Source organism: Coregonus lavaretus (assembly GCF_964263955.1).
Source record: "Coregonus lavaretus genome assembly, contig: HAP1_SCAFFOLD_606, whole genome shotgun sequence".
NCBI lineage: Eukaryota > Metazoa > Chordata > Actinopteri > Salmoniformes > Salmonidae > Coregonus > Coregonus lavaretus.
Genome location: NW_028165111.1, coordinates 118154 through 144583, shown reverse-complemented (window position 1 = coordinate 144583; position 26430 = coordinate 118154). Strand labels below are relative to the sequence as shown.

General features: G+C 47.0%; 1 protein-coding gene across 1 annotated transcript in view; it reads right to left on the bottom strand.

The window, feature by feature from the left end:
• The window catches only part of LOC311116262 (catenin alpha-1-like), a 194991-nt gene that overhangs the window by 77110 nt on the left and 91451 nt on the right, over positions 1–26430 (bottom strand). The window contains exons 9-12 of the mRNA XM_084191370.1: positions 26289–26424; positions 23642–23842; positions 20149–20300; positions 12749–12859 (exon numbers count right to left, since the gene is read on the bottom strand). Coding sequence (XP_084047496.1) covers positions 12749–12859; positions 20149–20300; positions 23642–23842; positions 26289–26424 — 600 coding nt within the window. The remainder of the gene's footprint in view (positions 1–12748; positions 12860–20148; positions 20301–23641; positions 23843–26288; positions 26425–26430) is intronic.

The window sequence follows — 26430 nt, the reverse complement described above, 5'->3', positions numbered from 1 at the left end:
GGATGGTTTACAGTAAGCCAAGCTAAGCAGGGGATGGTTTACAGTAAGCCAAGCTAAACAAGGGATGGTTTACAGTAAGCCAAGCTAAGCAAGGGGATGGTTTACAGTAAGCCAAGCTAAGCAAGGGGATGGTTTACAGTAAGCCAAGCTAAGCAAGGGGATGGTTTACAGTAAGCCAAGCTAAGCAAGGGATGGTTTATGCCATAAGTACATTTACAGTAAGCCAAGCTAAGCAAGGGATGGTTTACAGTAAGCCAAGCTAAGCAAGGGGATGGTTTACAGTAAGCCAAGCTAAGCATGGGATGGTTTATGCCATAAGTACATTTACAGTAAGCCAAGCTAAGCAGGGGATGGTTTATGCCATAACTAGGCAATGAGGGATTCTCAAGGGTATTGTCCTGAGGGTTAGATAGATATGTTGGAGAGGTGAGAGGCTGTACGAGGTTATTAAAACACTGTTAAAGCGCAGGACGACCCAGTGTAGAGCTAGTGGAGTGGACACATGTGTAGCGGAGGTTCTTCAGGGCCCGTATTTATCAAGCCTCTCAGAGTAGGAGTGCAATTAAGTTTTGTCACATGCACAAGTACAGTGAAATGCTTAACTTGCAAACGCTAACCAACAGTGCAAAATTCAATATCAAGATATTATAACTAATATATTTTTTTTTACTAGAAATAAGAAATAAGACAGGAAGCTATATACAGGGTCAGTACCAAATGTACAATGTGCAGGGATACTGGAGTAGTTGAGGTATATACACTACCGTTCAAAAGTTTGGGGTCACTTAGAAATGTCCTTGTTTTTGAAAGAAAATCAATTTTTTTGTCCATTAAAATAACATCAAATTGATCAGAAATATAGTGTAGACATTGTTAATGTTGTAAATGGCTATTATAGCTGGAAACTGCAGATTTTTAATGGAATATCTACATAGGCGTACAGAGGCCCATTATCAGCAACCATCAGTCCTGTGTTCCAATGGCACGTTGTGTTTGCTAATCCAAGTTTATCATTTTAAAAGGCTAATTGATCATTAGAAAACCCTTTTGCAATTATGTTAGCACAGCTGAAAACTGTTGAGCTGATTAAAGAAGCAATAAAACTGGCCTTCTTGAGACTAGTTGAGTATCTGGAGCATCAGCAATTGTGGGTTCGATTAAAGGATCAAAATGGCCAGAAACAAATAACTTTCTTCTAAAACTCATAGGTCTATTCTTGTTCTGAGAAATTAAGGCTATTCCATGCGACAAATTGACAAGAACCTGAAGATCTCGTACAACGCTGTGTACTACTCCCTTCACAGAACAGCGCAAACTGGCTCTAACCAGAATAGAAAGAGGAGTGGGAGGCCCCGGTGCACAACTAAGCAAGAGGACAAATACATTAGTGTCTAGTTTGAGAAACAGACGCCTCACAGGTCCTCAACTGGCAGCTTCATTAAATAGTACCTGCAAAACACCAGTCTCAACGTCAACAATGAAGAGGCGACTCAGGGATGCTGACCTTCTAGGCAGATAATTTTTTATTGGCCAGTCTGAGATATGGCTTTTTCTTTGCAACTAGAAGGTCAGCATCCCGGAGTCGCCTCTTCACTGTTAGGGGAGGGTTTGGCCGGCCAGGATGTCCTTGTCCCATCGAGCTGTAGCGACTCCTGTGGCGGGCCGGGCGCATGCACGCTAACACGGTCGCCAGGTGTACGGTGTTTCCTCCGACACAATGGAGCGGCTGGCTTCCGGGTTAAACGTGCATTGTGTCAAGAAGCAGTGCGGCTTGGGCGGGGTTGTGTTTCGGAGGACGCACGGCTCTCGACCTTCGCCTCTCCAGAGTCCGTACGGGTGTTGCAGCGATGGGACAAGACTAACTACCAATTGGATATGATGAAATTAGGGAGTAAAGGAGGTAAAAATATATATATATATATTAATAATAATAACAAAATTAAAGAAAATGGATTCCACCTTTTTATTTACCTTTTGCCTGTTTGATGGCTCTTCGGAGGTCCTGGTGGGACTTACGCGTTTGTGTCCTCAGCCGCAGCCTGTGATCCCTCTGTCCTTTAGTTTAGCAGACCTTGGTGTTAATCCAGGGCTTTTGATTGGGGATGCAGCAAACCTTAACGTTGGGACGATGTCGGCGATGCATTCTCTAATGAAGTCGGTGACTGAGGTGGGTAGCTCGGTATGCTTGCTTATGGGCTGATTAACAGCGGTCCTTGGCTATCACCCCTAGTGGCAAAGCAGACATGTTGATAGAAGTTGGCCATCACGCGTCTTAGTGATGCGGAAAGAAAAACAGTTTCCGGGTGCATGGTTTCCTGCTTGTTTATAGCCTCGTACAGTTCGTTAAGTGCCAGATTGTTGTTGTTGTTCTCCTGAGGTGGAATATACACAGCAGTCACGATAACAGATTAACTCTCTCGGGAGGTAGAGAGGGTCGGCATTTGACCACCAGGTATACCAAGAAGGGTGAAAAATAGGTTGAGAATTCCGCTGCACTAGAGACAGAACACCATTGGCTGTTGATGAAGAGGCATACCCCTCCCCCTCTGGATGTTCCTGAATCCGATGTCCTGTCTGCCCAGTTAATGGGAGGGTAATTAATCAACGGAATATTGCAGTTACAAGAGTCTCGTTGATAGCAAATCCGCATTCAGAGGTAATCCATCTTATTATCAAGTGATTAGCCAATAGAATAGAGGGGAGTGGTGGCCAGTTTTCCCTTTGCCTTAGTCTCACCAGGATGCCCGCTCTCCTGCATCTTTTTTTTGCCTGCATTTTCTCTTGGGTAGCCCGTAGATTGGGTCGGAGGTACACAAAGAGCCCAGGGCAGATGAGTTGAAGTCGGAATTGAGGTTAGCAACTGCCGATCTGATGTTCAAAAGTTGTCGTCGATCATCAGAAATTATAGCGGATACATTTTGTGCAAAGAAAAGTTGGGTCGGAGCACGCAAGACGGCAGCCATACAGTATGGTGCCATGTGATTTAGGGTCAGTTTAGCCTTTTAGATCAGAATGAATAACATTACATGGACAGGGGGCGGGGACCTGATCCTAGATCATCACTCCTAATCAGAGACACTTGAAACATACAGGCCTCTGAACTACGCTCCTGTGATGAGTGACCTTGCCCTAAAAAGAGACCTGGACGGCCCATGTTAGCTCCCAGAGCTAATGCTTTGCATTTAGTTCAGAGGAAACACTGTCAGGCACATACCAAATGGCCATTCCTTTATGTTTTTATAAAGACGGCCTTCAGGTCAAGTCCCAGTGCTCTTAAAGTAATTCAATTCATCTTCTTCATTCCTAAGACTTAGAGCTACTGAAGAGACTGGATATGTCTCTTTAAGGTTGATTATACTGTAGCATTGTTTTTCAATGTCACAGGCATAACACATTCTCCAATGTCAATGAGACAGGCCTTGCTACAAAAACAGATCATTTAGCTGGATGTATTAATACACGTATTGCCAAGACAACAGAGGAGATATTAAAAGTGAGAGTGTACGTGCATGGTGTATTGTGTGTGTACGCTTCTGTAGGCCTTCTCTCTGCGTGCGCGTACTCTGCTTTGTCTGTGTGTACTCTGTGCGAGCAGCTAAATGTGAAGTGGGAGAAGTTGAGGATGGGGACAGTATTAACCCGAGTGTTCTGTTGACAAGAGAGGCAGAGAGATACATCCTAATGCACTGTGGCACCACAGCAGACAGACTTCCTTAATTGTCTGCACTTCATTTCCTTCCAACCCAGCTCAGAACAGGCTTGTGTCCCAAATGGCACCCTATTCCCTATGAAGTGCACTACTTATGACCAGAACCCTATAGTTAGTGCACTATATAGGAAATAGGGTTATATTTGAGAGACAGGCCAGAGTAGAGGGACTACAAAACGTGGAGAGAAGAGGGGCCATGAATGACATCTAAAGCATTTACAATATATTCTTAAAGGAAATATAATATAATATACAGTACCAGTCAAAAGTTTGGACACACCTACTCATTCAAGGGTTTTTCTTTATTTTTTATATTGTAGAATAATAGTGAAGACATCAAAACTATGAAATAACACATAACCAAAAAAAGTGTTAAACAAATCAAAATATATTTTATATTTGAGATTCTTCAAATAGCCACCCTTTGCCTTGATGACAGCTTTGCACACTCTTGGCATTCTCTCAACCAGCTTCATGAGGTGGTCACCTGGAATGCATTTCAATTAACAGGTGTGCCTTGTTAAAAGTTAATTTGTGGAATTTATTTCCTTCTTAATGCATTTGAGCCAATCAGTTGTGTTGTAACAAGGTAGAGGTGGTATACAGAAGATAGCCCTATTTGGTAAAAGACCAAGTCCATATTATGGCAAGAACAGCTCAAATAAGCAAAGAGAAACGACAGTCCATCCTTACATCCAAATTTGAGATTTTTGGTTCAAACTGCTGTGTCTTTGTGAGAAGCAGAGTAGGTGAACAAATGTTCTCCGCATGTGTGGTTCCCACAGTGAAGCATGGAGGAGGAGGTGTGATAGTGGGGGGGTTGCTTTGCTGATTTATTTAGAATTCAAGGCACACTTAACCAGCAGGGCTACCAGCATGGCTACCACACAGGGCTACCACACAGGGCTACCAGCATGGCTACCACACAGGGCTACCACACAGGGCTACCACACAGGGCTACCAGCAGGGCTACCACACAGGGCTACCACACAGGGCTACCAGCATGGCTACCAGCATGGCTACCAGCATGGCTACCAGCATGGCTACCACACAGGGCTACCAGCATGGCTACCAGCATGGCTACCACACAGGGCTACCAGCATGGCTACCACACAGGGCTACCAGCATGGCTACCAGCATGGCTACCAGCATGGCTACCAGCATGGCTACCAGCATGGCTACCAGCATGGCTACCACACAGGGCTACCAGCATGGCTACCACACAGGGCTACCACACAGGGCTACCAGCATGGCTACCACACAGGGCTACCAGCATGGCTACCACACAGGGCTACCAGCATGGCTACCACACAGGGCTACCACACAGGGCTACCACACAGGGCTACCACCATGGCTACCACACAGGGCTACCAGCATGGCTACCACACAGGGCTACCACACAGGGCTACCACACAGGGCTACCAGCATGGCTACCACACAGGGCTACCAGCATGGCTACCACACAGGGCTACCAGCATGGCTACCAGCATGGCTACCAGCATGGCTACCAGCATGGCTACCAGCATGGCTACCACACAGGGCTACCAGCATGGCTACCACACAGGGCTACCAGCATGGCTACCACACAGGGCTACCAGCATGGCTACCACACAGGGCTACCAGCATGGCTACCACACAGGGCTACCAGCATGGCTACCACACAGGGCTACCAGCATGGCTACCAGCATGGCTACCAGCATGGCTACCACACAGGGCTACCAGCATGGCTACCAGCATGGCTACCACACAGGGCTACCAGCATGGCTACCAGCATGGCTACCACACAGGGCTACCAGCATGGCTACCAGCATGGCTACCACACAGGGCTACCACACAGGGCTACCACACAGGGCTACCACACAGGGCTACCAGCATGGCTACCAGCATGGCTACCAGCATGGCTACCACACAGGGCTACCAGCATGGCTACCAGCATGGCTACCACACAGGGCTACCAGCATGGCTACCAGCATGGCTACCACACAGGGCTACCAGCATGGCTACCACACAGGGCTACCAGCATGGCTACCACACAGGGCTACCAGCATGGCTACCACACAGGGCTACCAGCATGGCTACCAGCATGGCTACCACACAGGGCTACCACACAGGGCTACCAGCATGGCTACCAGCATGGCTACCAGCATGGCTACCACACAGGGCTACCACACAGGGCTACCACACAGGGCTACCAGCATGGCTACCACACAGGGCTACCAGCATGGCTACCAGCATGGCTACCAGCATGGCTACCAGCATGGCTACCACACAGGGCTACCAGCATGGCTACCAGCATGGCTACCACACAGGGCTACCACACAGGGCTACCAGCATGGCTACCAGCATGGCTACCAGCATGGCTACCACACAGGGCTACCAGCATGGCTACCAGCATGGCTACCACACATGGCTACCAGCATGGCTACCAGCATGGCTACCAGCATGGCTACCACACAGGGCTACCACACAGGGCTACCAGCATGGCTACCACACAGGGCTACCACACAGGGCTACCAGCATGGCTACCACACATGGCTACCAGCATGGCTACCAGCATGGCTACCAGCATGGCTACCACACAGGGCTACCACACAGGGCTACCACACATGGCTACCAGCATGGCTACCAGCATGGCTACCAGCATGGCTACCACACAGGGCTACCACACAGGGCTACCAGCATGGCTACCAGCAGGGCTACCAGCATGGCTACCAGCATGGCTACCACACAGGGCTACCACACAGGGCTACCAGCATGGCTACCACACAGGGCTACCACACAGGGCTACCAGCATGGCTACCACACATGGCTACCAGCATGGCTACCAGCATGGCTACCAGCATGGCTACCACACAGGGCTACCACACAGGGCTACCACACATGGCTACCAGCATGGCTACCAGCATGGCTACCAGCATGGCTACCACACAGGGCTACCACACAGGGCTACCAGCATGGCTACCAGCAGGGCTACCAGCATGGCTACCAGCATGGCTACCACACAGGGCTACCACACAGGGCTACCAGCATGGCTACCACACAGGGCTACCAGCATGGCTACCAGCATGGCTACCAGCATGGCTACCACACAGGGCTACCAGCATGGCTACCACACAGGGCTACCAGCATGGCTACCACACAGGGCTACCAGCATGGCTACCACACAGGGCTACCAGCATGGCTACCAGCATGGCTACCAGCATGGCTACCAGCATGGCTACCAGCATGGCTACCACACAGGGCTACCACACAGGGCTACCAGCATGGCTACCAGCATGGCTACCACACAGGGCTACCAGCATGGCTACCAGCATGGCTACCACACAGGGCTACCACACAGGGCTACCAGCATGGCTACCAGCATGGCTACCACACAGGGCTACCAGCATGGCTACCACACAGGGCTACCACACAGGGCTGCACGATATATCGTTTCAGCATCGACATTGCGATGTATGCATCCGCAATAGTCACATCGCAGAACGTGCGATTTAGTAAGGTAAACATATCAGTCTACAATATATATTTTTTAAATGTTAAACTAGCATTATATCTGTCTGATATAACATCATTTACTCCGATTTATGGGTTATTGGATACACAGTTTATTATTATAAACACGGAGTTCGTTGCTGCACGTGGTTGACATGCAGGCTCTGCTTGTTGCCACAACACGAGGCAACACGACCAATTTGTTCGATCATTTAAGGCGGCACCACAAATCTCTGTATGACGAGTGCAAAGCATCTCAATGCCCTCCAAAGCATCTCAATGCCCTCCAAAGCATCTCAATGCCCTCCAAAGCACAACTCTATTTCGGATGCCTTTGCCAGTATTACACCATACGAGAAAGGTTCCAAACGGCAGAGAGAAATCATAGACTCAATAACATTTCACGTCGCCAAATACATGGTACCAATTAACACGGTTACCAAAGAGGGTTTTAAAAAACATGATCAGGTCGCTTGACAAGCGGTATGTAATGCCATCACGCAACTATTTTTCTCAAGTTGCCATCCCAGAGTTGTACGAGAAATGCAAGGCACAAGTTGAAACGGAGCTGTCACAAGTGGAATATTATACAGCAACGACGGACTTGTGGTCCAGCCGGACAACAGAGCCCTACGTAAGTCTGCCCGTACACTTTATTAATGAGGACTTCCACCTGAAAAGTCGCTGTTTGCAAACTGCATTTTCCCCAGAGGATCATACAGACATCCTGTATTTTTTCATATCGCAATATATATATATATCGCAGAAAAACAAAATATCGCAATGTCGGTTATTTCCAATATCGTGCAACCCCTACTACCACAGCATTCTGCAGCAATACGCCATCCCATCTGGTTTGGGCTTAGTGGGACTATCATTTGTTTTTCAACAGGACAATGACCCAACACACCTCCAGGCTGTGTATGGGCTATTTGACCAAGAAGGAGAGTGATGGAGTGCTGCATCAGATGACCTGGCCTCCACAATAACCCAAGCTCAACCCAATTGAGATGGTTTGGGAAGAGTTGGACCGCAGAGTGAAGGAAAAGCAGCCAACAAGTGCTCAGCATATGTGGGAACTCCTTCAAGACTGTTGGAAAAGCATTCCTCATGAAGCTGGTTGGGAGAATGCCAAGAGTGTGCAAAGCTGTCGTCAAGGCAAAGGGTGGCTACATTGAAGAATAGAAAATAGAATATATAATTTCATTAACACTTTTTTGGTTACTACATGATTCCATATGTGTTATTTCATAGTTTTCATGTCTTCACTATTATTCTACAATGAAGAAAATAGTAAAAATAAAGAAAAACAATTGAATGAGTAGGTGTGTCCAAACTTTTGACTGGTGGTGTGTATATACAGTTGAAGTCGGAAGTTTACATACACCTTAGCCAAATACATTTAAACTCAGTATTTCACAATTCCTGACATTTAATCCTAGTAAAAAGTCCCTGTCTTAGGTCAGTTAGGATCACCACTTTATTTTAAGAATGTGAAATGTCAGAATAATAGTAGAGAGAATGATTTATTTCAGCTTTTATTTATTTCATCACATTCCCAGTGGGTCAGAAGTTTACATACAATCAATTAGTATTCGGTAGCACTGCCTTTAAATTGTTTAACATGGGTGAAATGTTTTGGGTAGCCTTCCACAAGGTTCCCACAATAAGTTGGCTGAATTTTGGCCCATTCCTCCTGACAGAGCTGGTGTAACTGAGTCAGGTTTGTAGGCCTCCTTGCTCGCACACACTTTTTCAATTCTGCCCACATATTTTCTATAGGATTGAGGTCAGGGCTTTGTGATGGCCACCCCAATACCTTGACTTTGTTGCCCTTAAGCCATTTTGCTACAACTTTGGAAGTATGCTTGGGGTCATTGTCCATTTGGAAGACCCTTTTGCGACCAAGCTTTAACTTCCTGACTGATGTCTTGAGATGTTGCTTCAATATATCCACATAATTTTCCTTCCTCATGATGCCATCTATTTTGTGAAGTGCACCAGTCCCTCCTGTAGCAAAGCACCCCCACAGCATGACGTTGCCACCCCCGTGCTTCACGGTTGGGATGGTGTTCTTCGTCTTGCATGCATCTCCCTTTTTCCTCCAAACATAATGATGGTCATTATGGCCAAACAGTTCTATTTTAGTATCAACAGACCAGAAGGCATTTCTCCAAAGTGTAATCTTTGTCCCCATGTGCAGCTGCAAACCGTAGTCTGGCTTTTTTATGGCGGTTTTGGAGCAGTGGCTTCTTCCTTGCTGAGCGACCTTTGAGGTTATATCGATATAAGACTTGTTTTACTGTGGATATAGATGCTTTTGTACCTGTTTCCTCCAGCATCTTCACAAGGTCCTTTGCTGTTGTTCTGGGATTGATTTGCACTTTTCGCACCAAAGTACGTTCATCTCTAGGAGACCGAACGTGTCGCCTTCCTGATCGGTATGACGGCTGTGTGGTCCCATGGTGTTTATACTTGCGTACTATTGTTTGTCCAGATGAACGTGGTACCTTCAGGCGTATGGAAATTACTCAGAAGGATGAACCAGACGTGGAGGTCTACAATTTTTTTTCTGAGGTCTTGGCTGATTTCTTTTGATTTTCCCATGATGTCAAGCAAAGGGGCACTGAATTTGGTAGGCCTTGAAATACATCCACAGGTACACCTCCAATTGACTCAAATGATGTCAATTAGCCTATCAGAAGCTTCTAAAGCCATGACATAATTTTTTGGAATTTTCCAAGCTGTTTAAAGGCACAGTCAACTTAGTGTATGTAAACTTCTGACCCACTGGAATTGTAATACAGTGAATTATAAGTGAAATAATCTGTCTGTAAACAATTGTTGGAACAATTACTTGTGTCATGCACAAAGTAGATGTCCTAACCGACTTGCCAAAACTATAGTTTGTTAACAAGAAATTTGTGGAGTGGTTGAAAAACAAGTTTTAATGACTCCAACCTAAGTGTATGTAAACTTCCGACTTCAAATGTATGTATGTATGTATGTATGTATGTATGTTTTTATTTATTATGGATCCCCATTAGTTCCTGCCAAGGCAGCAGCTACTCTTCCTGGGGTTTATTATGGATCCCCATTAGTTCCTGCCAAGGCAGCAGCTACTCTTCCTGGGGTCTAGCAAAATTAAGGCAGTTACACATTTTTTAAAACATTACAATACATTCACAACATATTAAGTGAGTGCCCTCAGAACCCCACTCTACAACACAAATCCATGTTATCATGTGTGTGCCTGCGCCTATGTTTGTGTTGCTTCACAGGCTCTTCCATAAGGTGTTTTTAAAAAATCTAATTGCAAGAGTTACTTGATGTGGAACAGAGCTCCATGTAGTCATGGCTCTATGTATTACTTTGCACCTCCCATAGTCTGTTCTGGACTTGGGGACTGTGAAGAGACCTCTGGTGGCATGTATTGTGGGGTATGCATGGGTGTCCGAGCTGTGTGCTAGTCGTTTAAACCATGTCAATACCTCTCACAAATACAAGTAGTGATAAAGTCAATCTCTCCTCCACTTTGAGCCAGGAGAGATTGATATGCATATTATTAATGTTAGCTCTCTTTGTACATCCAAGGGCCAGCCGTGCTGCCCTGTTCTGAGCCAATTGCAATTTTCCTAAATCCCTCTGTGGCACCTGACCACACGACTGAACAGTTGTCCAGGTGCCACAAAACTAGGGCCTGTAGGACCTGCCTTGTTGATAGTGCTGTGAAGAAGGCACAACAGTGCTTTATTATGGACAGACTTCTCCCCATCCTAGCTACTGTTGTATCAATATGTTTTGACCATGACAGTTTACAATCCAGGGTTACTCCAAGCAGTTTAGTCACCTCAACTTGCTAAATTTCCATATTATTCATTACAAGATATAGTTGAGGTTTAGGGTTTAGTGAATGATTTGTCCCAAATACAATGCTTTTAGTTTTTTTTTTATATTTAGGACTAACTTATTGCTTGCCACCCATTCTGAAACTAACTGCAGCTCTTTGTTAAGTGTTGCAGTCATTTCAGTCGCTGTGGTAGCTGACGTGTACAGTGTTGAGTCATCCACATACATAGACACACTGGCTTTACTGAAAGCCAATGGCATGTCGTTAGTAAAGACTGAAAAAAAGTAAAGGTCCTAGACAGCTTTCCTGGGGAATTCCTGATTCTACCTGGATTATGTTGGAGAGGCTTCCATTAAAGAACACCCTCCAGAGTGCTCAGGACCTCAGACTGGGGCAAAGGTTCACTTTCCAACAGGACAACGACCCTCAGCACACAGCAAAGACAACACAGGAGTGGCTTCAGGACAAGTCTCTGAATGTCCTTGAGTGGCCCAGCCAGAGCCCGGACTTGAGCCCGATCGAACATCTCTGGAGAGACCTGAAAATAGCTGTGCAGCGATGCTCCCCATCCAAACTGACAGAGCTTGAGAGGATCTGCAGAGAAGAATGGGAGAAACTCCCCAAATACAGGTGTGCCAAGCTTGTAGCGTCATACCCAAGAAGACTCGAGGCTGTAATCGCTGCCAAATGTGCTTCAACAAAGTACTGAGTGAAGGGTCTGAATACTTATGTAAATGTGATATTACCGTGTTTTATTTTTTGTGTTTTTTGAATTAGCAAAAATTTCTAAAATCTTGGTTTTGCTTTGTCATTATGGGGTATTGTGTGCAGATTGATGAGGGGATTATTATTATTTTTTAAATCAATTTTAGAATAAGGCTGTAACGTAACAAAATGTGGAAAAAGTCAAGGCGTATGAATACTTTCCCAAGGCACTGTGTGTATGCATGCATGTAGCGTACTATACTGTCCTACTATTGACCATTCGGGACCACCACTGTCACCAGTGGCTTGTCTAAGCATTCACACTGCGCCAAACAACTAAATACTAAATTCACTAACTTATCCAGTTGAATTAGCTACATGGCCTAGTCACTAGCTAATATTCTGATTTAGTAACTCTGGCTTCTAAGCCTCTGTTATGATTTCCATGTTAAACAGCTTAGACCCACTAATCTGGACATAGGGCCTTCAAGTGGCTAATCCACCGTAACACAGAAACATTAATCCCATATTTAAACTACTCAGTTTTAACTCAAGTATGCTTCCCTTCCTGGAAAGGTCTGGGAGTTTCCAAGGTGAGTCAGACCAGTAATAAATCATTTTTGAAGATCTTCCTGTGGAATGAAGGTTTATACTGGGTTTACACTGGAGTGAAGTGAGATCAAAGATCAGAACATTATCAGTGTCTATCTGAATGGGAGTCCAGAGTATCACAGCCAGTCCTGATTCACTCCCTATCCCTCCCCCTTGGCCTTAACCCTTACATGTTGTCAGATCTGGCCTGGCAGCTAGTATGTGAGAGGGGGAGTCTGGATAACCACGCCTGTCTGAATGGAGAGTCCAGAGTATCTGTGAGGTGGTCAATGGAGCCCTGGTGTGAACAAGGTGTATTACCCACTGAGATGGCCTGCAGCGGGGGTGGAGGAAGAGAGGTGTGTGTGTGTGTGTGTGTGTGTGTGTGTGTGTGGACTCACCCTGGCGCTCTGGCCTGCGATAAGCTGGTCATCTTCTGTCTGCACGCTGGTCCTGCTGCGAACATCAAAGTCCTCCGTCTCAAAGTCAGAGTCATCCAGCTCTTCAGGAGTCTACAGGGGAGGATAGGAGAGAGGGAGGAGGGAAGAGATGAGAGGAGAGAGGGAGGAGATGAGAGGAGAGAGGGAGGAGGGAGGGAGAGAGGGAGGAGGGAGGGAGAGAGGGAGGAGGGAGGGAGGAGGGAGGAGATGAGAGGAGAGAGGGAGGAGAGGAGAGAGGGAGGAGATGAGAGGAAAGAGGGGGGAGGTGGAATGAGGAGGGAAAAGGGGAGGAAAAAAGGAAAACCAAATGAGTTAGAGAGCTGTTCGAGCAGCATGATGTATGTGCTGCCAGCTCCAGCAGCCACAGAGAGATGTCTTCTCCCCCTCCTCACCAGCAGCCTGCCATGGGAAATTGCAAACACTAAATGAATTAGTAAATGAAGTGCAATGTCCTGTCTGTGCATTTTGAGAGGGAAAATGAAGCTAAGAGCTAGGATGAAACATGTCGGGAGTAAAATGCTTCAATCAGACCATCACCTGGCCCTGGCATCACTAGAGGAGGATGGGGAGGAGGTAGAGGGGTAGAGGTTTCTAGTGAAGAACCAGTATGGTGGTATCCTGTCTGTGTGGCTCAGTTGGTAAGAGGGTGGCACTATCAAGGTCAAGGGTTCAATTCCCTCAGGGATCACATAACACATACTAAAAGTGTCTTCACTCAGTGTGGTGTGAGGCCAAATCACACGGCGAAAACATCGGTGCGCAAGAGAGCGTCAATTTAATTGTCATGAAAATCCATAATAAAACGGTTGTATTTGTTGTGTTCGCTATGTAGCCCTTGTTAATTTAGTGTTGTGTGTTCCTTGAGAATATTCCTTGCGAATATCACGTCGTCTCACCTCGACCCACCATCCCACTCACTTATGTCCTACGGGAGCCACCGTACCTGCGCTTAACAGTTACGTTAGCTCACGAATGTGAGGAGAGTTGTAGCTAGAACACCCAAGGAGTTAATAAAGAACTTGGCTGTCTACATAATAGTATTCTCTCTTGAAATCTGAGTTCTTTGAGTTTCCCGGCCGTAGCCTCCGTAGGGCTATGTGCCTATGATCCAAATCAACACAGGTAGGCTGCAACTGTTTTCAAATACGTAGCCTATTGGACTGATAAACCTTAACTTCCAGTCCAATACATTTTAAACTACATCTTAGTATACTTAGCATAAGGAAGATCGTAATTCCTCTATTTACTCTTCTACAAATGGCCCACACAATTAATCTGTTTTTTTTTACCAGCGTTGCTCCGCGTAGACGTGAGAAAAACAGACTTGCTCTCTAATTCGACATGCTATGACACTGTTGACGCCCACGTCCAGTCTTTTCTCTCATTCACTCCTGTGCATTCTAATTCCAGCGTGTACACACTTGTTCACGAGCGTAAAAAATCATGTAACATACCTCTATCCCTTACTGAATGCCAAGCATGCAACAGACCTATATTGCTTCCTCTATTAGTATGGCTGACAACATGAAGTTAGCAAGGCCTCGCTTGAAGGGAAAACTGACAGACAAGAAAATCCATTTGGTGGTTGTGATATGAGAGAAAGAGAGGAGAGAGAGGGAGTGAGATAAGGGTGCATTATCACTCCTGTGCTGCAACTCACTTCATGCTTATCCAACTGACTACACCCATCCCTTATCTGTCTCTATATCTTCCGTTGGTAACGATTCAGATCACAAAGTAAAAACCTATCACAAGGTCTCACCTCGACCCACCATCCCACTCACCATGGAATATCAAGGTCTCATCTCCACCCACCATCCCACTCACCATGGAATATCAAGGTCTCACCTCGACCCACCATCCCACTCACCATGGAATATCAAAGTCTCACCTCCACCCACCATCCCACTCACCATGGAATATCAAAGTCTCACCTCGACCCACCATCCCACTCACCATGGAATATCAAGGTCTCACCTCGACCCACCATCCCACTCACCATGGAATATCAAAGTCTCACCTCGACCCACCATCCCACTCACCATGGAATATCAAGGTCTCACCTCCACCCACCATCCCACTCACCATGGAATATCAAAGTCCATGGAATATCAAAGTCTCACCTCGACCCACCATCCCACTCACCATGGAATATCAAAGTCTCACCTCGACCCACCATCCCACTCACCATGGAATATCAAGGTCTCACCTCCACCCACCATCCCACTCACCATGGAATATCAAAGTCCATGGAATATCAAAGTCTCACCTCGACCCACCATCCCACTCACCATGGAATATCAAGGTCTCACCTCCACCCACCATCCCACTCACCATGGAATATATAGAGATGCTTGTGTGTCCATCTATCTGTGATACCAACCCTCTCTGTCCATCCACTGGATGTAGGAGTGCTCCCACACACAGCCGTGATAGGAATGGCCTAGTTGATTAACCCGTCTAAACCTCATCTTCTAAGTGTTTAGATTAACTGTCCTCCTCCACACTAGCGGCACAGGTAGCCAGACTAGACACCCACGTTGATTGACAGTGAAGGTCAACCAATGAGAACCTTCATCTCATTTTGACAGTTGAATCCACCTCCTGACAGTGGACCAGTAGATGACATACAAGGAGATGTGAGATTCTATCTTTACCCTGCGCCTGCTTACAGAACCGGCCTCGGGCTGCAGAGAGAGTAGCTATTGTACATGTCCAGTTAACCCTGACTGCTCCTCTCTCTCTCTCCTTCTGCCTACTGTAACTGCTCTGTCTGAGCCTGTCAGTCCGTGGAAAGTCCCTCTTCCTCCCTCTCTAATCCCTCTTCCTCCCTCTCTAATCCCTCTTCCTCCCTCTCGAATCCCTCTTGCTCCCTCTCTACCAGTCCAGTGACGTCTTGGACCCAATGGGCGGTCAGGAGGGGGCATGTCGTTCTGTCAGACACCCCAGGGAGGGGACATCGGACACGGGCTGTAACCAACACAGGCTGGAGCTGCCTGGGAGTAGCTCCACTTCCAGAGGTTAAAGACTGTCCATCTTTAAATAGCCCCAGACCCACACAACTGTCTGTTCCCATTGAGGTGTAAACCCACTGCCTGGGAGGGAGGGAGGGAGGGAGGGAGGGAGGGAGGGAGAGGGAGGGAGGGAGGGAGGGCTGCCTGGGAGGGAGGGAGGGAGGGCTGCCTGGGAGGGAGGGAGGGAGAGGGAGGGAGGGAGGGAGGGAGGGCTGCCTGGGAGGGAGGGAGGGAGGGAGGGCTGCCTGGGAGGGAGGGAGGGAGGGAGGGAGGGAGGGAGGGAGGGAGAGGGAGGGAGGGAGGGAGGGAGGGAGGGAGGGAGGGAGGGAGGGAGGGAGCGAGGGAGGGAGGGAGGGAGGGAGGGAGGGCTGCCTGGGAGGGAGGGAGGGAGGGAGCGAGGGAGGGAGCGAGGGAGGGAGCGAGGGAGGGAGCGAGGGAGGGAGGGAGGGAGGGAGGGAGGGAGGGAGGGAGGGAGGGAGGGAGCGAGGGAGGGAGGGAGGGAGGGAGGGAGGGAGCGAGGGAGGGAGGGAGGGAGGGAGGGAGGGCTGGGGCACGTAATGCCCTCTGGACCTGCCGTTTCAGAGAGTGATAGAGAGTTCAGTTTGTCTGACTTACAGTCTCATGTTCTGTGGGTCTGTGTGAGTCAGACATGGCATGGATATATTTACTGTAACAGTGGAGTGGTTGGGGAGTAGCAGAGTGGTGTGGTTGTGGAGTAGCAGAGTGGTGTGGTTGGGGAGTAGCAGAGTGGTGTGGTTGTGGAGTAGCAGAGTGGTGTGGTTGGGGAGTAGCAGAGTGGTGTGGTTGGGGAGTAGCAGAGTGGTGTGGTTGTGGAGTAGCAGAGTGGTGTGGTTGGGGAGTAGCAGAGTGGTGTGGTTGTGGAGTAGCAGAGTGGTGTGGTTGGGGAGTAGCAGAGTGGTGTGGTTGGGGAGTAGCAGAGTGGTGTGGTTGTGGAGTAGCAGAGTGGTGTGGTTGGGGAGTAGCAGAGTAGTGTGGTTGGGGAGTAGCAGAGTGGTGTGGTTGGGGAGTAGCAGAGTGGTGTGGTTGGGGAGTAGCAGAGTGGTGTAGCAGAGTGGTGTGGTTGGGGAGTAGCAGAGTGGTGTGGTTGGGGAGTAGCATAGTGGAGTAGCAGAGTGGTGTGGTTGGGGAGTAGCATAGTGGTGTAGCAGAGTGGTGTGGTTGGGGAGTAGCAGAGTGGTGTGGTTGGGGAGTAGCATAGTGGAGTAGCAGAGTGGTGTGGTTGGGGAGTAGCATAGTGGTGTAGCAGAGTGGTGTGGTTGGGGAGTAGCAGAGTGGTGTGGTTGGGGAGTAGCAGAGTGGTGTGGTTGGGGAGTAGCAGAGTGGTGTAGCAGAGTGGTGTGGTTGGGGAGTAGCAGAGTGGTGTAGCAGAGTGGTGTGGTTGGGGAGTAGCAGAGTGGTGTGGTTGGGGAGTAGCAGAGTGGTGTAGCAGAGTGGTGTGGTTGGGGAGTAGCAGAGTGGTGTAGCAGAGTGGTGTGGTTGGGGAGTAGCAGAGTGGTGTGGTTGGGGAGTAGCATAGTGGAGTAGCAGAGTGGTGTGGTTGTGGAGTAGCATAGTGGTGTAGCAGAGTGGTGTGGTTGTGGAGTAGCAGAGTGGTGTGGTTGTGGAGTAGCAGAGTGGTGTGGCAGAGTGGTGTGGTTGTGGAGTAGCATAGTGGTGTAGCAGAGTGGTGTGGTTGTGGAGTAGCATAGTGGTGTAGCAGAGTGGTGTGGTTGTGGAGTAGCAGAGTGGTGTGGTTGTGGAGTAGCAGAGTGGTTGTGGTTGTGGAGTAGCAGAGTGGTGTGGTTGTGGAGTAGCATAGTGGTTGTGGTTGTGGAGTAGCAGAGTGGTGTGGTTGTGGAGTAGCATAGTGGTGTGGTTGTGGAGTAGCATAGTGGTGTAGCAGAGTGGTGTGGTTGTGGAGTAGCATAGTGGTGTAGCAGAGTGGTGTGGTTGTGGAGTAGCATAGTGGTGTGGTGCAGAATTTTGAAGTTTTAAAGAACATTTCCTGCAATTCCATGCATTTTGTCATGGCTAACGCTGTGTTCTTTTGCTCAAACATAACAGCATCAATATCGCTAAATTCATTGTTTTTAAGGAATTTACAATTATCCCTGACTGTCAAGCATTTACTATAAAACAAATATATAGGTCACAAATGAAATTAATTTTCCAAAATAAAAAAATAAATATATATATATATATATATATATATATATATATATATATATATATATATATATATATATATATATATATATATACACACACACATACACTACCGTTCAAAAGTTTGGGGTCACTTAGACATTTCCTTTTCGAAATAAAATAAAAAATGTTGTCCATTAAAATAACATAAAATTGATCAGAAATACAGTGTAGACATTGTTAATGTTGTAAATGGCTATTGTAGCTGGGAACGGCTGATTTTTTATGGAATATCTACATAGGCGTACAGAGGCCCATTATCAGCAACCATCAGTCCTGTGTTCCAATGGCACGTTGTGTTTGCTAATCCAAGTTTATCATTTTAAAAGGCTAATTGATCATTAGAAAACCATTTTGCAATTATGTTAGCACAGCTAAAAACTGTTGAGCTGATTAAAGAAGCAATAAAACTGGCCTTCTTGAGACTAGTTGAGTATCTGGAGTATCAGCAATTGTGGGTTCGATTACAAGCTCAAAATGGCCAGAAACAAAGAACTTTCTTCTAAAACTCATAGGTCTATTCTTGTTCTGAGAAATGAAGGCTATTCCATGCGACAAATTGCCAAGAAACTGAAGATCTCGTACAACGCTGTGTACTACTCCCTTCACAGAACAGCGCAAACTGGCTCTAACCAGAATAGAAAGAGGAGTGGGAGGTCCCGGTGCACAACTGAGCAAGAGGACAAATACATTAGAGTGTCTAGTTTGAGAAACAGGCGCCTCACAGGTCCTCAACTGGCAGCTTCATTAAATAGTACCCACAAAACACCAGTCTCAACGTCAACAGTGAAGAGGCGACTCCGGGATGCTGACCTTCTAGGCAGAGTTGCAAAGAAAAAGCCATATCTCCGACTGCCCATTTTAATCTTTTATTTTTATTGGCCAGTCTGAGATATGGCTTTTTCTTTGCAACTAGAAGGTCAGCATCCCGGAGTCGCCTCTTCACTGTTGACGTTGAGACTGGTGTTTTGCGGGTACTATTTAATGAAGCTGCCCAAAAAATATTTATTTCTTATGTCTCTCAGATACAGGATAGAAAAACTTCCTTTTGATAACTTTTTGGGACTATCTGTTTTTCCATTTATGAATATGGTATTCAATGCGTTTCTATGGGCTAATAGCATTAAGGCCAAATTATATGTTTCATAAAATAATGTATGAATAACCCCCCCCCACCACACACACACTAATGAAATTAAAAACATATGGTGCAGAGAGCATCAGCTATTTGAGTTCACACTTCACTGCACACAGCCTAATTCCCTAAAAGTGCACACACACACACGGGCTCACACACGCTCACACAGGCTCACACACGCTCACACACGCTCACACACGCTCACACACGCTCACACACACACACGGGCTCACACACACGGGCTCACGCACACACACACAGGCTCACGCTCACACATACACACGCTCACACACACACACGCTCAGACACACACACGCTCAGACACACACACGCTCACACACACACACGCTCACACACTCTAAAATGTGCAGTTTTGTCACAACACAATGACACAGATGTCTGAAGTTTTGAGGGAACATGCAATTGGCATGCTGACTGCAGGAATGTCCACCAGAGCTGTTGCCAGATACAGTGAGGACAAAAAGTATTTGATCCCCTGCTGATTTTGTACGTTTGCCCACTGACAAAGACATGGTCAGTCTATAATTTTAATGGTAGGTTTATTTGAACAGTGAGAGACAGAATAACAACAACAAAATCCAGAAAAACGCATGTCAAAAATGTTATAAATTGATTTTGACCCCCCTCTCAATCAGAAAGATTTCTGGCTCCCAGGTGTCTTTTATACAGGTAACGAGCTGAGATTAGGAGAACACTCTTAAAGGGAGTGCTCCTAATCTCAGTTTGTTACCTGTATAAAAGACACCTGTCCACAGAAGCAATCAATCAATCAGATTCCAAACTCTCCACCATGGCCAAGACCAAAGAGCTCTCCAAGGATGTCAGGGACAAGATTGTAGACCTACACAAGGCTGGAATGGGCTACAAGACCATCGCCAAGCAGTAATTCACTGTAATATAATATTCATTTCTCTACCATAAGCCATTTAAGTGAAGGAGAGACTGAAATAGTGCAGACAGAGTAGAGTCTACTGTGTACTCACCCTGATCATGAGCACGGCCTTGCGGATGTCACGGACTCCATCGTAGATCAGACGGGAGGCGTCGATGAACTCGTTCTCATCAACGGGGAGGGTGGGGTTTGCACTCAGAGCCTCTACCGCTGCCTCCACCTGCTCTGTGAACCTAGGCATGACTGGAGAAGGTGGGAGAACCAAGGGGTGGGATGTCAAATGTGTAATGCTGTATCTATTGTACACAATAAATAAGTGTGAAAACAGCAGAAAACAGAATGACAGGTCTGACTCTGTGTAGTCCAAAACCATACTGTAGCTAACATGCAACCCAGCCCGTCACTAACAACAGGCTCCCCAGCCCCTAGCCAACAGGCTACCCAGCCCCTAGCCAACAGGCTACCCAGCCCCTAGCCAACAGGCTACCCAGCCCCTAGCCAACAGGCTACCCAGCCCCTAGCCAACAGGCTCCCCAGCCCCTAGCCAACAGGCTCCCCAGCCCCTAGCCAACAGGCTCCCCAGCCCCTAGCCAACAGGCTACCCTGCCCCTAGCCAACAGGCTACCCTGCCCCTAGCCAACAGGCTACCCAGCCCCTAGCCAACAGGCTACCCAGCCCCTAGCCAACAGGCTACCCAGCCCCTAGCCAACAGGCTACCCAGCCCCTAGCCAACAGGCTACCCAGCCCATAGCTAAGATGATACCCAGCCCCTAGCTAAGATGCTACCCAGCCCATAGCTAAGATGCTACCCAGCCCCTAGCCAACAGGCTACCCAGCCCATAGCTATGATGATACCCAGCCCCTAGCTAAGATGCTACCCAGCCCATAGCTAAGATGCTACCCAGCCCATAGCTAAGATGCTACCCAGCCCATAGCTAAGATGCTACCCAGCCCATAGCTAAGATGCTCCCCGGCCCCTAGCTAAGATGCTCTCCAGCCCCTAGCTAAGATGCTCCCCAGCCCCTAGCTAAGATGCTCCCCAGCCCCAAGCTAAGATGCTCCCCGGCCCCTAGCTAAGATGCTCCCCGGCCCCTAGCTAAGATGCTCCCCGGCCCCTAGCTAAGATGCTCCCCGGCCCCTAGCTAAGATGCTCCCCGGCCCCTAGCTAAGATGCTCCCCGGCCCCTAGCTAAGATGCTCCCCGGCCCCTAGCTAAGATGCTCCCCGGCCCCTAGCTAAGATGCTCCCCAGCCCCTAGCTAAGATGCTCCCCAGCCCCAAGCTAAGATGCTCCCCGGCCCCTAGCTAAGATGCTCCCCGGCCCCTAGCTAAGATGCTCCCCGGCCCCTAGCTAAGATGCTCCCCGGCCCTTAGCTAAGATGCTCCCAAGCCCCTAGCTAAGATGCTCCCAGGCCCCAAGCTAAGATGCTAACCAGCCCATAGCTCCATAGCCAAGTGATCATAAAGACCAAAAGCAGGCTCAGACAGCTGAGCTGAGACGAATACCCATCGTCTCCAGCTCAGTGTGTGGGTGTGAGCAGCAGCACCAACATAGAACATGACCGAATCTACAATATGGAGTCCACTCTTGTTTTTGTTGTTTTAAGTAGTGCACTATATAGGACATAGGGAGCCATTTGGGACTCATCCCAAGTGTGCAGGGAGCTTATTTGGAGCTGTGGTGCCTCAGTTCCCAGTCCCCCTCTAATCCTCCATTTGATACAGACCCCAAGGTGACAGGACCATCAAAGGGTGCTATGACATAGACCAATACACACACTCAAACACACATAGATAGTCACTCACACAGTCACAAAGAGGCCTCAACATTTGCAATGAATATCAATGAGCTCCTTTATAAAGATCACAACTAGCTAAACTCTGCCTCCCCAATAAAGAAACAAAGATTGTTGGTTTTAATCCTGAAAAACTAACCAGACTGGCCTTTGAATAGTTAATGAAGGCCTAGCTAGCTGTAGTGATTACAGAAAGCTAATGAAGGCCTAGCTAGCTGTAGTGATTACAGAAAGCTAATGAAGGCCTAGCTAGCTGTAGTGATTACAGAAAGCTAATGAAGGCCTAGCTAGCTGTAGTGATTACAGAAAGCTAATGAAGGCCTAGCTAGCTGTAGTGATTACAGAAAGCTAATGAAGGCCTAGCTAGCTGTAGTGATTACAGAAAGCTAATGAAGGCCTAGCTAGCTGTAGTGATTACAGAAAGCTTTCATGGAGGAGAATGTTTGAGAGAGGAGGGATCAGGGGAGGGAGGGCAAGGTAAGGAGAGGAGAGAGCAGGAGCGAGGGAGAGGAGGTAGGGAGAGATAGAGGAGAGAAATAGAGAGAGCAGGGGGTGTGTTGTGTGATTGAGAAACTCAACCCAGCAGTCAATCTATAAAAGTATTAGGTGGTTGGTTTAGCCTGATCCCTCTCTCACCATCTCTGATACCTGTACCACTGGTAAGAGAGAGGTAAAGACAACTAACAGAGAAAGAAAAAGACAATGACGGTCGGTGAGAGAATATCATATAAATACAGTACCAGTCAAAAGTTTGGGCACACCTACTCATTCATATTTTTACTATTTTCTACATTGTAGAATAATAGTGAAGAAATCAAAACTATGAAATAACACATATGGAATCATGTAGTTACCAAGAAAAGCGTTAAACAAATGAAAATATATTTGAGATTTGAGATTCTTCAAAGTAGCCACCCTTTGCCTTGATGACAGCTTTGCACACGCTTGGCATTCTCTCAACCAGCTTCATGAGGTAGTCACCTGGAATGCATTTCAATTAACAGGTGTGCCTTCTTAAAAGTTAATTTGTGGAATTTATTTCATTCTAAATGTGTTTGAGCCAATCAGTTGTGTTGTGACAAGGTAGGGGAGATATAGTACTGGTTTCTTTAGTAGTGGTTAATTTGCAGCAATTCGACCATGAAAGCCTGATTCACACAGTCCCATCTGAGCAGTTGATGTTGAGATGTGTCTGTGACTAGAACGCTGTGAAGCAATATTTTGGGCTGCAATTTCTGAGGCTGGTAACTCTAATGAACTTATCCTCTGCAGCAGGGGTAACTCTGGGTCTTCCATTCCTGTGGCAGTCCTCATGAGAGCCAGTTTCATTATAACGCTTGATGGTTTTTGCGACTGCACTTGAAGAAACAGGCACACCTGTTAATTGAAATGCATTCCAGGTGACTACCTCATGAAGCTGGTTCAGAGAATGCCAAGAGTTTGCAAAGCTGTCATCAAGGCAAAGGGTGGCTATTTGAAGAATCTCAAATATGAAATATATTTGTTTAACTATTTTTTGGTTACTACATGATTCCATGTGTGTTATTTCATAGTTTTGATGTCTTCACTATTATTCTACAATGTAGAAAACAGTAAAAATAAAGAAAAACCCTTGAATGAGTAGGTGTGTGTCCAAACTTTTGACTGGTAGTGTATTAGATGGAGAGAATAAGAAAATACAAGAGATATGCCGGACTATCTGTTACCTGTGTCGGTCACTAGCAGAGAGAGAAGAAGAGGAGATAGAAAGAAAATGTGATCAGAGAAAGAGAGAGAGAGAGAGATGTTACCTGTGTTAGTGAGCAGCTTGGTGGCCTCCAGAACCTTCTCTGTGTAGACTCCAGGTTCATAGTTGTCCATCTCACATGTGACCACATGGACCACTCTGGCAGCGCGGCCCCGGATGGCCCCGGCCGTCCGGTCCAGCCCGTCCACATCCTTCTCCTGCAGCGCTATCACACACTTGTTCACGTCCTCCAGAATGTGGTTCTCTGGAAGGGAAGATACAAAAATCAACCAATGTTTATTCATATAGAGCCTATTATTAAAAAACTGGGTTCTGAATCTCAACTCCTACAGAACAAGCAGAAGCATCAGAAAGTGTCATGGTTAAAACTAACTCCATAGGTAGCGGACAATCCTACTGAAACTCTAAAGTGTTTGTTTGGGGGGACACGGTCTGCCAGACGAGCTACAAGAATCCTGCTTTCACCCTCTTTATGCGAGACAAGATTATTTATTTATTTTTACTTGGTTACCTACACACTCCCGGTGACATGGACCTGTGAGACAGGCAGCGTCTGCAGTAACAGAGTGATGTTTAAAAGAGAGAAATCTTCATCCTTCATGGCGGATGTGTTAGCATCGTCCCTGGATTAACACGGGGGGGGGGGAGACAAACGGCTACTCCCTATTAACGGAAGAGCCGTCCTCTCATCCTATCAGCTTGCTGATGTCTCTCTGTGTAAAGCAACCAGCCAGTCTGAGTGGACGTCCCAAATGGAAACCTATTCCCTATATAGTGCACTACCCACCGTATGGCCCCAATGTGGGAACCATTTGGGCCTCGTCAGTGTGTCCTCGGTTTGGAGGTGAGAGGAGTCACCGTGTTTACTGCATAATGAGGCCTGTTTAAGGCCCAGCTATCTCAATGCTTCGCCACATTTTACATTTACATTTTTAGTCATTTAGCAGACGCTCTTATCCAGAGCGACATACATGAGCAATTAGGGTTAAGTGCCTTGCTTGAGGGCACCGACAGATTTTTCACCTAGTCGGCTCGGGGATTAGAACCAGCGACCTTTCGGTTACTGGCACAACGCTCTTAACCACTAAGCTACCCATCACCACAACCTGACAAGCCTAGCAGTTTGTTCCATAGTCTTTACATACATCAGGGCTCTACGCTGACCTATTTTACAAGGAGCACGTGCGTGCCTAAGTTGAAAAATGTAGGCTCACACAAAGACAGTTAGGAGCACAATGAAAAATATATTTTAGATATTAACGCTAGAATCCTTCTTTTTTTCTAGGCGCACTGGTGCTTCTAAATACAAATACTGGGTCGCACAGCAAAATATTTAGTTCCACATATAAGTAAAATGGTCGCACTGTAGTGCTCTGTACATGACAGGATGTCAATTCTCTCAGCTCAGCACCCAGCAGTCCCAAATAGCACCCCTTTCGCTACATAGTGAACTACTTTTGACCAGAGCGGTTTGAGCTTCTCCCGAGGGGCTCTGGTCAAAAGTATTGCACTATATAGGGAATAGGGTGCTATTTGGGAAGCATCCTCTGTGCTCCTGTCTGGCTGAGGCAGGAAGCCAAATCAGGCGGCTGTGTTACATTAGAGAAGACTAATAGCGCTCTTCTCCACAGCTCAGTCTATGCTTAACACGACTCAACACTAAAGGAGCAAATATATCTAAACAGTGTCTACCATCTACAGACATGAGGCTAATTAACACTCTTCCTTCCTTCCTCACCAGGGGTATATTCACTAGGAACCCTTCCTTCCTCACCAGGGGTGTATTCACTAGGAACCCTTCCTTCCTCACCAGGGGTATATTCACTAGGAACCCTTCCTTCCTCACCAGGGGTGTATTCACTAGGAACCCTTCCTTCCTCACCAGGGGTGTATTCACTAGGAACCCTTCCTTCCTCACCAGGGGTGTATTCACTAGGAACCCTTCCTTCCTCACCAGGGGTGTATTCACTAGGAACCCTTCCTTCCTCACCAGGGGTGTATTCACTAGGAACCCTTCCTTCCTCACCAGGGGTGTATTCACTAGGAACCCTTCCTTCCTCACCAGGGGTGTATTCACTAGGAACCAATTGGAAGCTAACGGGAGGCACTACCAGAACTTGTCCAGTAACAAATGATTGTTTGATTGCAAAACGTTTTGCTATGGTGTCCAAGTAAGACTCTTAGAACACTATAAAATCTGAATTTCTTTGCCTGATTCCGTTTTTTCCCCCAAATTGGGAAAAAAATATGTTTTGTCCATATTGTTTTTCTAGGGTTTCCGTATTCCTGTTTTGTTTTTCTCCAGGTTTTCGCTCTCAAATCACCCTTTATAAATAGAACAACTCAAGTGGAAGTTCTAAGTCCACAACAACGCTTTAACCATTATCAGGAGACCCCTGTTGAGGTCTGGGAAAATCTTTTGGAAATGTAATTGCATTGTGCACCTAGCAATAGGTTGTTGTTTAGCTGTGTTTTTGTAGCACATGTTGGTAGAGTTTTGGGAAACAAATACCAACTGGATTGATGAAAATAATCATGATATGATTTTGCCAGCTAAGTATAGGCCACTTTGTAGTTCATTAACTGAGAAGGTTTTTGGGAAAACCTTTGCATTTACCAGAAGACTGTTTTCATTAGCACATGCAAATGAGATTAACCCTGAAAAGAAAGCTCCGCCCGCTCCCACTTACCGGACACACAGAGGAAGTCGTCGATGCTAGTGATGTCATCGACGGCATCAGTGAGGACGCGGACCTGTTTCTCCCAGGAGTCTTTGAAGAGGTCCATGTTGTCCTGAGCAACCTTACTGTTGGGCTTCGCAGCTAGCGCCAG